General features: G+C 48.9%; 1 protein-coding gene across 1 annotated transcript in view; it reads right to left on the minus strand.

The window, feature by feature from the left end:
• The window catches only part of sema3b (sema domain, immunoglobulin domain (Ig), short basic domain, secreted, (semaphorin) 3B), a gene marked incomplete at its 5' end in the record, with an annotated part of 30457 nt that extends 15296 nt beyond the window's left edge, over positions 1-15161 (minus strand). Inside the window, 1 exon segment of the mRNA XM_029723464.1 lies at positions 15099-15161. Coding sequence (XP_029579324.1) covers positions 15099-15161 — 63 coding nt within the window.
• Between the last annotated feature and the right edge of the window lie 464 nt (positions 15162-15625).

A 15625-nucleotide genomic window follows, 5' to 3' on the forward strand; every position in this document is an offset into this window, starting at 1 on the left:
AGAAGAGTAGAGAGAAGTAGAGAGAAGTAGAGAGGAGTAGAGAGAAGTAGAGGGGAGTAGAGGGGAGTAGAGGGGAGTAGAGAGAAGTAGAGAGGAGTAGAGAGGAGTAGAGAGGAGTAGAGAGGAGTAGAGAGAAGTAGAGGGGAGTAGAGGGGAGTAGAGAGAAGTAGAGAGAAGTAGAGGGGAGTCGAGAGAAGTAGAGGGGAGTAGAGGGGTGTAGAGGGGAGTAGAGGGGAGTAGAGGGGTGTAGAGGGGAGTAGAGGGGAGTAGAGGGGTGTAGAGGGGTGTAGAGGGGTGTAGAGGGGAGTAGAGGGGAGTAGAGGGGTGTAGAGGGGAGTCGAGAGAAGTAGAGGGGAGTAGAGAGAAGTAGAGGGGAGTAGAGGGGAGTAGAGGGGAGTAGAGGGGAGTAGAGGGGAGTAGAGGGGAGTAGAGGGGAGTAGAGGGGAGTAGAGGGGAGTAGAGGGGAGTAGAGAGAAGTAGAGGGGAAGTAGAGAGGAGTAGAGAGGAGTAGAGAGGAGTAGAGAGGAGTAGAGGGGAGTAGAGAGGAGTAGAGAGAAGTAGAGGGGTGTAGAGAGGAGTAGAGAGGAGTAGAGGGGTGTAGAGAGGAGTAGAGAGAAGTAGAGGGAGTAGAGAGAAGTAGAGAGGAGTAGAGGGGAGTCGAGGAGAAGTAGAGGGGAGTAGAGGGGGAGTAGAGGGGAGTAGAGAGGAGTAGAGGGGAGTAGAGGGGAGTAGAGAGAAGTAGAGGGGAGTAGAGAGAAGTAGAGGGGAGTAGAGGGGATTAGAGAGGAGTAGAGGGGAGCAGAGAGGAGTAGAGGGGAGTAGAGGGGAGTAGAGGGGAGTAGAGAGGAGTAGAGGAGAGGAGAGGAGAGAGGAGTAGAGGGGAGTAGAGAGAAGTAGAGGGGAGTAGAGGGGAGTAGAGGAGAGGAGAGAGGAGTAGAGGAGAGGAGAGAGGAGTAGAGGGGAGTAGAGAGGAGTAGAGGGAGTAGAGGGGAGTAGAGAGAAGTAGAGGGGAGTAGAGAGAAGTAGAGGGGAGTAGAGAGAAGTAGAGGGGAGTAGAGAGAAGTAGAGGGGAGTAGAGAGGAGTGGAGGGGAGTAGAGAGAAGTAGAGGGGAGTAGAGAGGAGTGGAGGGGAGTAGAGAGAAGTAGAGGGGAGTAGAGAGGAGTAGAGGGTAGTAGAGGGGAGTAGAGGGGAGTAGAGAGGAGTGGAGGGGAGTAGAATGGAATAGAGGGTAGTAGAGGGTTAGGGTTAGGGTTAGCTCTAACCCTAACCCTAACCCTACCCCTCAACGGCCCGTTGCCCCCATAATAGCCGCTTGCATAACATACCAGCGTTCCTAGAAAGTCGGTGGTCACTGACAAAACAAAGCCCTGACGTAACATCCTGCACCGGGTGCCCTTTGACCCCCAGGAATAACAGTGTGCAGCTGAAACACAAGCTCCACAGGCCCAGGTCAGGGAGGGCAGGCAGGGTGGGACACCTTGCACAATAGGCCCTGAGTTAATGAGTAAACTCTACAGGCCGTGACTGAGCCACACACAGGGAGGTTAAAGGAGAGGAGAGGTTGAAAAGGAACCCATCTTACTCCATACAACCAGACATACCAAGGCCTTTACCTCCGATAGAGACATCCAGAGAGGTTAACAACCACGCCCTCCTTCTACCCTTGTCCCTTCGTTCAGTCCCTTTGTGCAGCACCAGCTGTTCTGTTCTCCACTCCCATACTGTAATTATCTATGGGGCCATCCCCCCACCCCTCTCCCTCCTTCCTCTATCTGCTCATCTGAGCAGGTCACTGGTTCCAGCGTGTGGAGTAACCCCCAGACACCAGCTATTGAACAGCACACACAGAGACACAGACACACACACGCACGTACGTATGCATGCACGAACACACACACATCACATCTGTCTGTCCAGGGTCAGGTTTCACCCCTCATCCATCTGGACCCCGGGGGAACACCGGAGAAGAGGTTTACAAAGAGCGCTGACACCACACTGTGGAGATATCAATGTGTCTCTTCTTTCTCTTGTGTGTCGGCTCCTCTTTCTGTCAGTGTCTCTATTTGCCTATAAGTCTGTCTGCATTTACAGATAAGCATACATACATGAACTTTGTGTCTGATTCATCCATCCATTCCTGTTCTCTGTGATTAGCCAGTGTCCCTCTGGGTCAGTCTGGGGGTTTACAAAGCCTGTACGCTTCAGCTATTAATGCTAGGAGGGAAAATATTTAATAGGTGCTTTCTTCTTCTCAATAAATATAATACACTGAATAGTCCACCTATCATTGGCAAGTATGTGTGTGTGTGTGTGTGTGTGTGTGTGTGTCTTCTGATCCCTCCTGTCTCAGCCTCCAGTATTTATGCTGCAGTAGTTTATGTGTCGGGGGGCTAGGGTCAGTCTGTTACATCTGGAGTATTCTCTTGTCTTATCCGGTGTCCTGTGTGAATGTAAATATGCTCTCTCTAATTCTCTCTTTCTCTCTTTCTTTCTTTCTCTCGGAGGACCTGAGCCCTAGGACCATGCCTCAGGACTACCTGGCATGATGACTCCTTGCTGTCCCCAGTCCACCTGGCCATGCTGCTGCTCCAGTTTCAACTGTTCTGCCTGCGGCTACGGAACCCTGACCTGTTCACCGGACGTGCTTGTTGCACCCTCGACAATTACTATGATTATTATTATTTGACCATGCTGGTCATTTACGAACATTTTAACATCTTGACCATGTTCTGTTATAATATCCACCCGGCACAGCCAGAAGAGGACTGGCCACCCCTCATAGCCTGGTTCCTCTCTAGGTTTCTTCCTAGGTTTTTGGCCTTTCTCAGGAGTTTTTCCTAGGGAGTTTTTCCCAGCCACCGTGCTTCTTTCACATGCATTGCTTGCTGTTTGGGGTTTTAGGCTGGGTTTCTGTACAGCACTTTGAGATTTCAGCTGATGTACGAAGGGCTATATAAATAAATTTGATTTGATTTGTGTGTGTGTGTGTGTGTGTGTGTGTGTGTGTGTGTGTGTGTGTGTGTGTGTGTGTGTGTGTGTGTGTGTGTGTGTGTGTGTGTGTGTGTGTGTGTGTGTGTGTGTGCGTGTGCATGTCACTAAACTTTAAGCCTGTATGTTAACCAGTTGTCTCTGTTCTCTCTATTCTGTCTTTATCCCTGTTTGGCTGTGCCCCGCCCCAGAGAGTGACATACAGGGTTATGTACCCAGTGACGCTGGAGCCCAGCCTGGCCCTGCCTGCTAACCGGAGTTCTGCCTCATTAACCCAGACACACACAGCCCTGCTGCCCTGGCCTGGAACAAAGGGCTTCACAGAGCCTGGCGCTTCCAAAGACCAGGGGTGTCAGAGACCATGGGGGTCAGAGACCAAAGGGGGGTCAGAAATGGGGGGTTTGTCAGAGACCAGGGGGGGAGGCAGACCCTCTGGTATTGCAGCCCTATTGCATACACTCTAACACACACACACACACACACACACACACACACACACACACACACACACACACACACACACACACACACACACACACTTTGGAGTACTGAGCGGGTTTAGGCCGACAAGGCCGGTGGGCAGACAGAGGGAGGCTTTGATGTGTGGCAACGTGGAGGAGAGAGAGAGAAAGGGAGACGTCACCCTCAACTGCAGCCCCAGCACCTCACACAGGACCAACACCCCTCCCAGACCTGCGAGACCCCTTCCCGAAGGACCTGCACCGAGAGAACCAGCACCAAGAAGACGCACACCAGACCACATCATCACCAACCACATCCCCACCAGCCGAGAACCCCCCCCCCCCCCCCCCCCACCAAGCAAACCCTGGCCAAACCCTATACAGGCCCTTCCAGATCAGACCTATGCCTCTTCAGCCCTCCCCCCATGCCTCTGCCCCCGCAGCAAGGACCTCAACATGACAGCCTCACATATGCCCAGCCGTGAGCAGAGCAACAGGCCCAACCCCCACTAATACACCCCCCACCCCCAAGCCCCATCCTGCGACCTAAGAGGTATGTATCAGATGCTCAACATGCTCTGCTCACACCTACTGTAATGGTCCGAGCCAAAACCACAGGAAAACATCCTGGAATATACAAGGTCTGAGGTTATCTGCCTTTGGCCTAAAAGAAATTGGAAATACAGACATTATCATACTACAAGAAACATGGAATAGAGGAGACGGACCCACTGGTTTCCCTCTAGGTACAGAGAGCTGGTAGTCCCATCTACTAAACTGGCAGGTGTGAAACAGGAAAGAGACTCAGGGTGTATGCTAATTTGGTATAGAGTAGATCTAACCAACTCTATTAAATTAGTCAAAACAGGAACATTTTACATTTGACTAGAAATTAATGAGGAAATTAGAGAAAAAAAGACTAATGTGTGCTACCTGTATTCCTCCAATAGAATCCCCATACTTTAACGATGACAGCTTCTCCATCCTAGAAGGAGAGATGAACCGTTTCCAGTCCCAGGGACATGTACTAGTCTGTGATGACCTAAATGCCACAACTGGACATTAAACCTGACACTCTCAGCACATAGAGGGACAAACACCTACCCCCCACCCCACCCCCCCAGACACAACTGTGACAAAACAACCAACAAAAACGGGTCACAACTCCTGCAGCTCTGTCGCATGCTGGGTATGTACATAGTCATTGGGCTTTGAGGGGACTCCTATGGTAGGTACACCTACAGCTCATGCCTTGGCAGTAGTACTGTAGACTACTTTATCACTGACATCAACCCAGAGTCTCTCAGAGCGTTCACAGTCAGCCCACTGACACCCCTATCAGATTAGAGCAAAATCACAGTCTACCTGAACAGAGCAATACTCAATCATGAGGCATTAAAGCCAACGGAACTGCATAATATTAAGAAATGTTATCGAGGGAAGGAAAGTAGTGTAGAAATCTACCAAAAAAAAATTAGGTAACAACAAATTCCATCCCTTTTAGACAACTTCCTGGACAAAACGTTTCACTGTAATAGTGAAGGTGTAAATTTGGCAGGGAAAGCCAAACATTATATTTTACCTTTAGCTTCCCTATCAAATCAAACAAATTCAACCAGCCAATCTAAGAAAATTAACAACAATGAAAAATGGTTTGATGAAGAATGCAAAAACCTCTGCACTATCATTAACAGCAGGCTACATTTACATAGACTAGTTCATTTCCTCAGTGAAAACAATGTACTGAGTAAATGTCAAATGGGCTTTTAACCTGTTTGGGCTAGGGGGCAGTATTGAGAATTTTGGAAAAAATATGTGCCCATTTTTAACTGCCTCCTACACCAACTCAGAAGCTAGAATATGCATATTATTGTTCAGGTTTGGATAGAAAACACCCTAAAGTTTCTAAAACTGTTTGAATGGTGTCTGTGAGTATAACAGAACTCCTATGGCAGGCAAAAACCTGACAAGGTTTCATGCAGGAAGTGGCCTGTCTGACAAGGAGTCGTGCGTCTTGCATCTGTTTATTGAAAAGTAAGGATCTTAGCTGTAACGTGACAATTCCTAGGGCTCCAATAGGCTCTCAGAACCCGGGAAAAACCTGAAGGATGACGAGGCGGCCTCTGGCTGAAACAGATTATCGCCTTTGGTAAGTGGCCGATCAGAGGACCATTGAATGAGGCGCGTGCACGATTCGCCCCCATGGAGAAATTTAATTAGGCTGTTTAGGCTCATTGCAGATTCCCGGTCGGAATATTATCGCTTTTCTACGAGATAAATGGCATAAAAATTGGTTTTAAACAGCGGTTGACATGCTTCGAAGTACGGTAATGGAATATTTAGACATTTTTTGTCACGCCATGCGCCATGCGCGAGACCGTGATGTAGCATTCTGATAGTGTCTAGAACTCACGAACAAAACGTCGCTGTTTGGATATAACGATGGATTATTTGGGACCAAAGCAACATTTGTTATTGAAGTAGAAGTCCTGGCAGTGTATTCTGACGAAGAACAAGAAAGGTAAGAACATTTTTCTTATAGGAAATGTGATTTTGGTGAAGGCTGAACTGGGTGGGTGTCTAAATAGCTAGCCCTGTGATGCCGGGCTATGTACTTAGAATATTGCAAAATGTGCTTCATCCGAAAAGCTATTTTAAAATCGGACATATCGAGTGCATAGAGGAGTTCTGTATCTATAATTCTTAAAATAATTGTTATGCTTTTTGTGAACGTTTATCGTGAGTAATTTAGCAAACTGTTAGTAAATTCCCCGGAAGTTTGCGGGGGTATGCTTTTTCTGAACGTCACATGCTAATGTAAAAAGCTGGTTTTTGATATAAATATGAACTTGATTGAACAGACATGCATGTATTGTATAACATAATGTCCTAGGTGTGTCATCTGATGAAGATCATAAAAGGTTAGTGCTGCATTTAGCTGTGGTTTGGGTTTATGTGACATGATATGCTAGCTTGAAAAATGGGTGTCTGATTATTTCTGGCTGGGCACTCTCCTGACATAATCTAATGTTTTGCTTTCGTTGTAAAGCCTTTTTGAAATCGGACAGTGTGGTTAGATTAACGAGATTCTTGTCTTTAAATAGCTGTAAAATAGTCATATGTTTGAGAAATTGAAGTAATAGTATTTCAAACGATTCAAAAATCGCGCCACTGGATTGAAGTGGCTGTTACGTAGGTGGGACAAATTCGTCCCACATGCGCCAGAGAGGTTAACCAAATTACCGTACGACAGACCACGTAGTCACACTGCACACCCTAATTGACCAAAAAAATTAATAACTTGCTTTCCACAGGGCCGTGGGGTGAGACAGGGATGCAGCTTGAGCCCCACCCTCTTCAACATGTATATCAACAAATTAGTGAGGGAAATGTCTACTGTTTGCTGATGATTTGGTGCTTCTCTCCCCAACCATGGAGGGCCTACAGCAGCACTTAGATCTTCTGCACAGATTCTGCCAGACCTGGGTGCCCTGACAGTAAATCTCAGTAACACAACAATAATGGTCATCCAAAAAAGGCCCAGTTCCCAAGACCACAAATATAAATTCCATCTAGACACCATTTCCCTAGAGCACACCAAAAAAACATGCCTACTTCCACCTAAACATCAGCACCACAGGTAACTTCCACAAAGCTGTGAACGATTTGAGAGACAAGGCAAGAAGGGCCTTCTACGCCATCAAAAGGAACATCAAAATACTTTAATCAGTTATAAAACCCATTGTCCTTTATGGTTGTCCTTTAAGGTCTGGGGTCCGCTCACCAATCAAGAATTCATAAAATGGGACAAACACCAAATTGAGACTGCATGCAGAATTCTGTAAAAACATCCTCCGTGTACAACGTACAACACCAAATAATGCATGCAGAGCAGAATTAAGACGATACCCACTAATTATCAAAAATCCAAAAAGAGCTGTTAATTAAATTCTACAACCCACTAAAGGAAGCGATTCCCAAACCTTCCATGACAAAGCTATCATCTACAAAGACATTAACCTAAAGAAGAGACCCCTAAGCAAGCTGGTCCTGGGGCTCTGATCACAAACACAAACAGACTACACAGAACCTCAGGACAGCAACACCATTAGACACAACCACATCATGAGAAAACATGAGAAAACAAAAAGATAATTACTTGACACATTGGAAAGAATTACCAAAAAAACTGAGCAAAAACTGTAATGCTGTCATGTCCTGACCAGCAGATGGAGCTATTGTATTAGTTTTGGGGTCAGGACGTGGCAGTTTTGTGTGTGTGAATGTTTGTGTTGGTGATTGGGACTTCCAATTGAAGGCAGGTGTGTTGAGTTGCCTTTGATTGGAAGTCCTATATAGGTGTGTGTGTTTTTCTTTGGGGTTGTGGGTAGTTGTTCTTGCACTGCGTTTTTGTATGCCTGTAAGACTGTTCCTGTCGTGTGTATTGTTTTTCCAGTGGATGCTTTACTCCTTTTTTAAATTAAAACATGAGCATCCATATTCCCGCTGCAGTTTGGTCTATTCAACACGGCTCTTTTTGTGACAGAACTACCCACCACCAAAGGACCAAGCAGCGGAGAAGAGGACAGAGGAGGAAGCCACAGGAGGACTATTGGAAGCAGCGCGCTCGGGAGGAGATGGATTCCTGGTCGCTGGAAGTATTGGAGGAGAGGATTGACTGGACATGGGAGCAGTTGCGGGCCCACTGTGACAACCTGCCTGGGAGGCAGGTAGAACCCGAGAGGCAGCCCCAATAATTTTTTTTGGGGGGGGGGGCACAAGGGCTATTTGGCGGGGCGAGATTGGAGCCCCAGGCCAGCTCCCCGTACCCTTGTAGGGCAGACTGGACAGGTCCCGTGCTTTGGGGTTGGGGCTGTGGTGAGGCTCGGGATTTTCAGGCCGGTAGGCACAGTACCAGCGCCCCGCATGTGCCAGGGCGAAGTAGGCATTGAGCTGGAAGGGGTGATGCCAACCCTGCGCTCAAGACCGCCAGTGCGCCTCTACAGTCCGGTGTTTCCCGCCATACGCACTAGCATGGAGGTGCGTGTCTCCAGGCTGGCACGTCCAGTACCAGCCCCACGCATCAGGCGTCTAGTGCGTCAGCCCAGCCTCGCCATTCAAAAGTCACCTGAGCTGCCCGCCAGTCAAGAGTCGCCTGAGCTGCCCGCCAGTCAAGAGTCGCCTGAGCCGCCCGCCAGTCAAGAGTCGCCTGAGCCGCCCGCCAGTCAAGAGTCGCCTGAGCCGCAAGCCAGTCAAGAGTCGCCTGAGCCGCCCGCCAGTCAAGAGTCGCCTGAGCCGCCCGCCAGTCAAGAGTCGCCTGAGCCGCCCGCCAGTCAAGAGTCGCCTGAGCCGCCCGCCAGTCAAGAGTCGCCTGAGCCGCCCGCCAGTCAAGAGTCGCCTGAGCCGCCCGCCAGTCAAGAGTCGCCTGAGCCGCCCGCCAGTCAAGAGTCGCCTGAGCCGCCCGCCAGTCAAGAGTCGCCTGAGCCGCCCGCCAGTCAAGAGTCGCCTGAGCCGCCCGCTAGTCAGGAGCTGCCAGAGCGGCCCGACTGCCCGGAGCTGCCTGAGTGGCCCGACTGCCCGGAGCTGCCTGAGTGGCCCGACTGCCCGGAGCTGCCCGAGTGGCCCTCCTGTCCTCCGGCCCAGCCCGAGTGGCCCTCCTGTCCTCCGGCCCAGCCCGAGTGGCCCTCCTGCCCTCCGGCCCAGCCCGAGTGGCCCTCCTGCCCTCCGGCCCAGCCCGAGTGGCCCTCCTGCCCTCCGGCCCAGCCCGAGTGGCCCTCCTGCCCTCCGGCCCAGCCCGAGTGGCCCTCCTGCCCTCCGGCCCAGCCCGAGTGGCCCTCCTGCCCTCCGGCCCAGCCCGAGTGGCCCTCCTGCCCTCCGGCCCAGCCCGAGTGGCCCTCCTGCCCTCCGGCCCAGCCCGAGTGGCCCTCCTGCCCTCCGGCCCAGCCCGAGTGGCCCTCCTGCCCTCCGGCCCAGCCCGAGTGGCCCTCCTGCCCTCCGGCCCAGCCCGAGGGGCCCTCCTGCCCTCCGGCCCAGCCCGAGGGGCCCTCCTGCCCTCCGGCCCAGCCCGAGGGGCCCTCCTGCCCTCCGGCCCAGCCCGAGGGGCCCTCCTGCCCTCCGGCCCAGCCCGAGGGGCCCTCCTGCCCTCCGGCCCAGCCCGAGTGGCCCTCCTGCCCTCCGGCCCAGCCCGAGTGGCCCTCCTGTCCTCCGGCCCAGCCCGAGTCGTCCGTCTGCCAGGGTCAGCCCAAGTGGCCCGTCTGCCCGGCGCAGCTAGCGGCGCCACCGAAGTGGGCGACGCCGAAGGTGGAGCGAGGTCCACGTCCTGCACCTGAGCCACCTCCAGGATAGGTGGGTTGGGGAGGGAGGGTGTAGCACAGTGCTGTCGTTGACGGCAGCCACCCTCCCTTCCCTCCCTTATTGTTTAGGGGTTATTGTTTAATGGGTTTTTGTTGGGGATAATTTTTTGGGGGGGTGTTTTCTGTTGGTAGGTGCATTCCGGGGTCTGCACCTTGAGGGGGGGGGGGGGTACTGTCATGTCCTGACCAGCAGATGGAGCTATTGTATTAGTTTTGGGGTCAGGACGTGGCAGTTTTGTGTGTGTGAATGTTTGTGTTGGTGATTGGGACTTCCAATTGAAGGCAGGTGTGTTGAGTTGCCTTTGATTGGAAGTCCTATATATGTGTGTGTGTTTTTCTTTGGGGTTGTGGGTAGTTGTTCTTGCACTGCGTTTTTGTATGCCTGTAAGACTGTTCCTGTCGTGTGTATTGTTTTTCCAGTGGATGCTTTACTCCTTTTTTTAAAATTAAAATATGAGCATCCATATTCCCGCTGCAGTTTGGTCTATTCAACACGGCTCTTTTTGTGACAAATGCTATTTGGGCCTAAACAGAGAGTTCACAGCGACAGAATACCTGACCACTGTGACTGACCCAAAATGAAGAAATGCTTTAACTGTGTACAGATTTAGTGACCATGGCCTTGCTATTGAGCATAGCCTTGCCTTTTGTACTTTAACTATTTGCACTTCGTTATAACACTGTACATAGCCATGATATGACATTTGAATTGTCTCTATTCCTTTGAAATGTTCACTGTTAATTTTTGATTATTTCACTTTTGTTTATTATCTATTTTACTTATTTAAAGACGTTTCCCTTGCCAATTAAGCCTTTTGAATTGAAGGATATAAACAGAAAGAGATAAAAGAGAGAGAGAAAGACAGTGTTTTAGAGAGAGAGAGAAAGATACTGTAAGAGAGAGAGAGAGAGAGAGAAGCGAGAGCGAGAGAGTGAGAAGGGAGAGAGAATGAGAAGAGAGAGTGAGAAGGGAGGGAGAGTGAGAAGCGAGAGCGAGAGAGTGAGAAGCGAGGGAGAGTGAGAAGCGAGAGAGAGTGAATGAGAAGAGAGAGTGAGAAGCGAGGGAGAGTGAGAAGCGAGAGAGAGAGAAGCGAGAGAGAGAGAGTGAGAAGCGAGAGCGAGAGAGTGAGAAGCGAGGGAGAGTGAGAAGCGAGAGCGAGAGAGTGAGAAGAGAGAGTGAGAAGGGAGAGAGAATGAGAAGAGAGAGTGAGAAGGGAGAGAGAATGAGAAGAGAGAGTGAGAAGGGAGGGAGAGTGAGAAGCGAGAGCGAGAGAGTGAGAAGCGAGGGAGAGTGAGAAGCGAGAGAGAGTGAATGAGAAGAGAGAGTGAGAAGCGAGGGAGAGTGAGAAGCGAGAGAGAGAGAAGCGAGAGAGAGAGAGTGAGAAGCGAGAGCGAGAGAGTGAGAAGCGAGGGAGAGTGAGAAGCGAGAGCGAGAGAGTGAGAAGAGAGAGTGAGAAGGGAGAGAGAATGAGAAGAGAGAGTGAGAAGGGAGAGAGAATGAGAAGAGAGAGTGAGAAGAGAAAAAAGGTATGAAGAGAAGAGGCTTTAAGAGAGAGAGGGAGGGGGGATTGAGTCAGTGATCCCAATGTCAGAATCAGGTCCCTGGCTTCTCCCTGACTCCACTCACATGGGTCACCTGACCCCTGACCCCACAATACCCCATTCATTAAACACTCCTCTCCTCTGACTGAGAAAATGCACATCACTGCCGCTACGCAGGGCAGGTTACTACAGCACACAAGGGCGGGTGACTCTCTCTCTCTCTGTTTTTATCCTACTCTCTCTCTTTCCCTTCCTTTCTCTTTCTCTCTCCCACCCCTATCTCTGTCTCTACCTATTCATTTCTCTCATCTTCTTTATTATTCTCTCTCTCTCTCTCTCTCTCTCTCTCTCTCTCTCTCTCTCTCTCTCTCTTTATCCTTCTTTCCCTATATACTATACATACTGCCTATATCTCTCTACCCCTACCTCTCTCTCTCCCTCTATCTCACTCTCAGAGTGCTGAACGCTTGGCTGGTCTGTGGTAAGAGAGTGGCACTCTGACAGTCAGGGGGTTAGTACAATAGAGCTCTCTGAGGACCAGGATAGAGAAACCATCCAGGAAACTCCTTCCTTTAATAATGTTAATGACTAAGAATAACACGGTGCACAGTGGCAAGGTGCTCCCATAATTAAGCACTTTACAGTAGAAGGAAATCATTCTGAGCAGTAAAACAACTAATAAAATCCAAAGCATACCACTGGACAGTTTTGCTGGCTAATTATTTTGCCATTACACAATGCCATTCTACTTAGCAATTCTGGAATGAATCCCATGTATTGCCAGACAACATTTCACGTTAACTTTTGGCTAGGACTGCAGGTTAAGCAGTCTAGCAGAAAGCCGAAGCCTTTCAAATAGATCTAACTGTCCTGTCCTTTGTGACCTGTTTACTGGCTGTGTGAAGTTCAGTATATTAGTTTGATTCTTAATGAGCTAAGCTGGTGGGTGCCTCTTTGTTTCTCTGGGGGAAAAAACAGGACAGATAGAAAAACAGATAGTGAAAGAGGAAAAGAGAGAGAAAGAGTGACAACTTGTTTTAAAGACAACTCTTTTTTCTTTCCTGCCCTGGTCCAGGCCACTCCCTGCAGAGACACACACAGCACTATAATTAGGGTCAAGAGAGAGATCACTGTGTGTGTGTGTGTGTGTGTGTGTGTGTGTGTGTGTGTGTGTGTGTGTGTGTGTGTGTGTGTGTGTGTGTGTGTGTGTGTGTGTGTGTGTGTGTGTGTGTGTGTGTCTCTCTCAGGTGATATTAGGACCTCACAGTCAGCTGATTTATGAGATCATGGAGTCACATTGTCTATAGCATAGCCCACCTTTTCTCCTAAAGTCCTATTCGCACGGGACTAGTTATACTACAGAACGTTGATTATGTAACTATTACCCCATTATTCCAGCGGACGATTCGGACTGCCCTCTGTAATTGTAATTTTTTTTCAATAAATGTACAGTTATGACAGAAGCCTGGAGGTTTCTTTTCTAGGCGTGAAGATATTTCAACAAGTCCAGGTCGATAACAGGCTACGCTGTTAACCCGAGCTTGTTTCCCAAGTCCAGGTCGATAACAGGCTACGCTGTTAACTCGAGCTTGTTTCCCAAGTCCAGGTCGATAACAGGGCTACGCTGTTAACTCGAGCTTGTTTCCCAAGTCCAGGTCGATAACAGGGCTACGCTGTTAACCCGAGCTTGTTTCCCAAGTCCAGGTCGATAACAGGGCTACGCTGTTAACTCGAGCTTGTTTCCCAAGTCCAGGTCGATAACAGGGCTACGCTGTTAACTCGAGCTTGTTTCCCAAGTCCAGGTCGATAACAGGGCTACGCTGTTAACTCGAGCTTGTTTCCCAAGTTTCTAAACCATACCAAACCATATTTTGTATAGTGTCGCCATTATATTTGAATTGAGGAATATTTTATCGATCCGCGGTATACGTCATAAAAGCATCGACTGTAAAAAAACATTTAGGCCCTTCATTTATAGGCTAGGAGCAGCACGTCATAAAATGTATCAAATCAGTTATTCTTTTCTTGCTCAAACCGTGAGCAACACCTGTCAAACTCCAACATTTCTTTCAAAACACAGGGATTGGCATGGGATTCGTATTATCAGAGGAGTTTGGAGTTTGCCAAAAAACTGTCAATTATTCTGGCTGGATTTGTTACACTCCTGCAATATAAAAATGACTGACAGATTCAGACGGGACTAAAATTACAGATGTGGTGTTTTGTGCTCGTTACCTGACCTCCAAATTACATTTTTATTTTATTTTACTAGGCAAGTCAGTTAAGAACAAATTCTTATTTACAATTACGGCCTAGGAACAGTGGGTTAACTGCCTTGTTCAGGGGCAGAACAACAGATTTTTACATTGTCAGCTCAGGGATTTGATCTAGCAACCTTTCGATTACTAGCCCAACACTCTAACCACTAGGCTACCTGCCGCTACCTGCCCCCCCCAGCATCACCTGCCCTCCCCAATAAAACTAATCCCGGCCGAATAGGATTTAAGACAAATACAGACAGAAGACCAAAACTACATATTTTATGAAAAAGAAAGGAGAGAAAGAGAGAGAGGACAAACAGCTGGTTTCATCCTTCTCAGTGCATTCAGACACCCACGTCAATCAGTGATGCTTAGTGTAGTCTGTCTATTTCTTTATTTAAACACAACACACCACAGAGCAAACACCCAGGAGACCAGATAATGACACTGCCTAATCCACATACACACACATGCACAAACACACAGATGAATGTATGTACACGTCTACAGTCAGAGACACACACATGCTGACGCCATGGTCAGGGTCACCATGTGAGATTGAGAAAAGGGAGGAAACGGAAGAGAGAGAAAGAGGAGGGAAAATACAATGAAAGCATTTATCTTGGGCCCTAATGTGATCCTACTTCTTTCCTTTGCTCATTCTGTCTTTTCCTCACCTCTTTTCTCTCCAGCACACACACACACACACACACACACAGTTCTTTAGGTGAAACAGGAGCCAGTTGTGCATTATGAATGGGGCTCGTTGTCGGTCTCCTCCAGCTGTGTAATCATACTGATTAGGGGTTTCTGTTATCCAGAGCTCCACACACACACACACACACACACACACACACACACACACACACACACACTGCGCACGCACGAATGTGCACGAACACACAAGCACATCCACGAACATGCATTGTGGGAATACACACACACTCGCATACAGACACACATTTAGCTTGAAGTGAGCGAGATAGATGCGCAAAGTGTATATTTGGGTGGTCTGAGTGGCCTAAGGAGTTTGTAGGGTGTGTCAGTGGAACCCGGCCCTGTCTGCACCCACCTACAGCCAGAGGAAGGAGCGTTCAGGCCTCAGGGCAGAACAATGACGAGGATTGGACAGTCACACACATTCACCATCCAACACAAACAACCCAGTCAACCATCCCTTTAGTTCACTGACATACAGCGCACTGTAGTTACTAACACTTCCGCTCTATGTGAGTGGGTGAAAGACAGGAAAGAATTGGGAAATCAGAGAGTGAGATGTGTCCAGATATACTGTGGCTTTAACTGGGTGGTGATATTGAATGAGAGTAGTGTTGGAAAGTGACCTGTCACAACTGGTTTATTTCTGTCTGAGAAGTCTTACATCCTCAGAGTCACAGGAAACAATGTACTACCTGCCTCTGTGAGATACTGTATATCAGAATAAACATGACTTTGAGAGTTTAAAACCTAAAAAGAAAGTATTTTAACTCACATTGATGTCCTTTCCTGCCCAGTTACACTCCTCCCTCCAGTCCACCGGGGCTGGCCAGTAGATCTGAAATGCACAGGTCAGAGGTCAGAGGAGGCAGCAGGATGGAGATAGGTCTGGGGTCGCGACCTCAAGCAGGGAAAGGCCTGCCCGCCACCCTGAGGGACATTTCTGAGGGAGCACCTCTCTCCTCTCCTCCTTTCTATCACTCCCCCTCTCTTCCTCTCTTCTTTTCTTCCTGGACCCCACACCATGAAAGAGCTGAGAATCCACAAGTCACACAGTAGAAAACCACACGACCACGAGCGAAAACAGCTTTAACGACAAGAGAGCCACTAGTGAGAAAACAAGCTGTAAATCATATCTCACCAAACCACAAACAGAGTCAAACAATCTGCTCAGCCCTCAGATTTCACACAGTCTGCAATAACCTACATACCCTGTAAAGTGTAGGGTTATAGGGTGCATGTTAGGCTGGTTATAGGGTATGTGTGTGTGTGTGTGTGTGTGTGTGTGTGTGTGTGTGTGTG

The sequence above is a fragment of the Salmo trutta genome, chromosome 30, assembly GCF_901001165.1.
Source record: "Salmo trutta chromosome 30, fSalTru1.1, whole genome shotgun sequence".
NCBI lineage: Eukaryota > Metazoa > Chordata > Actinopteri > Salmoniformes > Salmonidae > Salmo > Salmo trutta.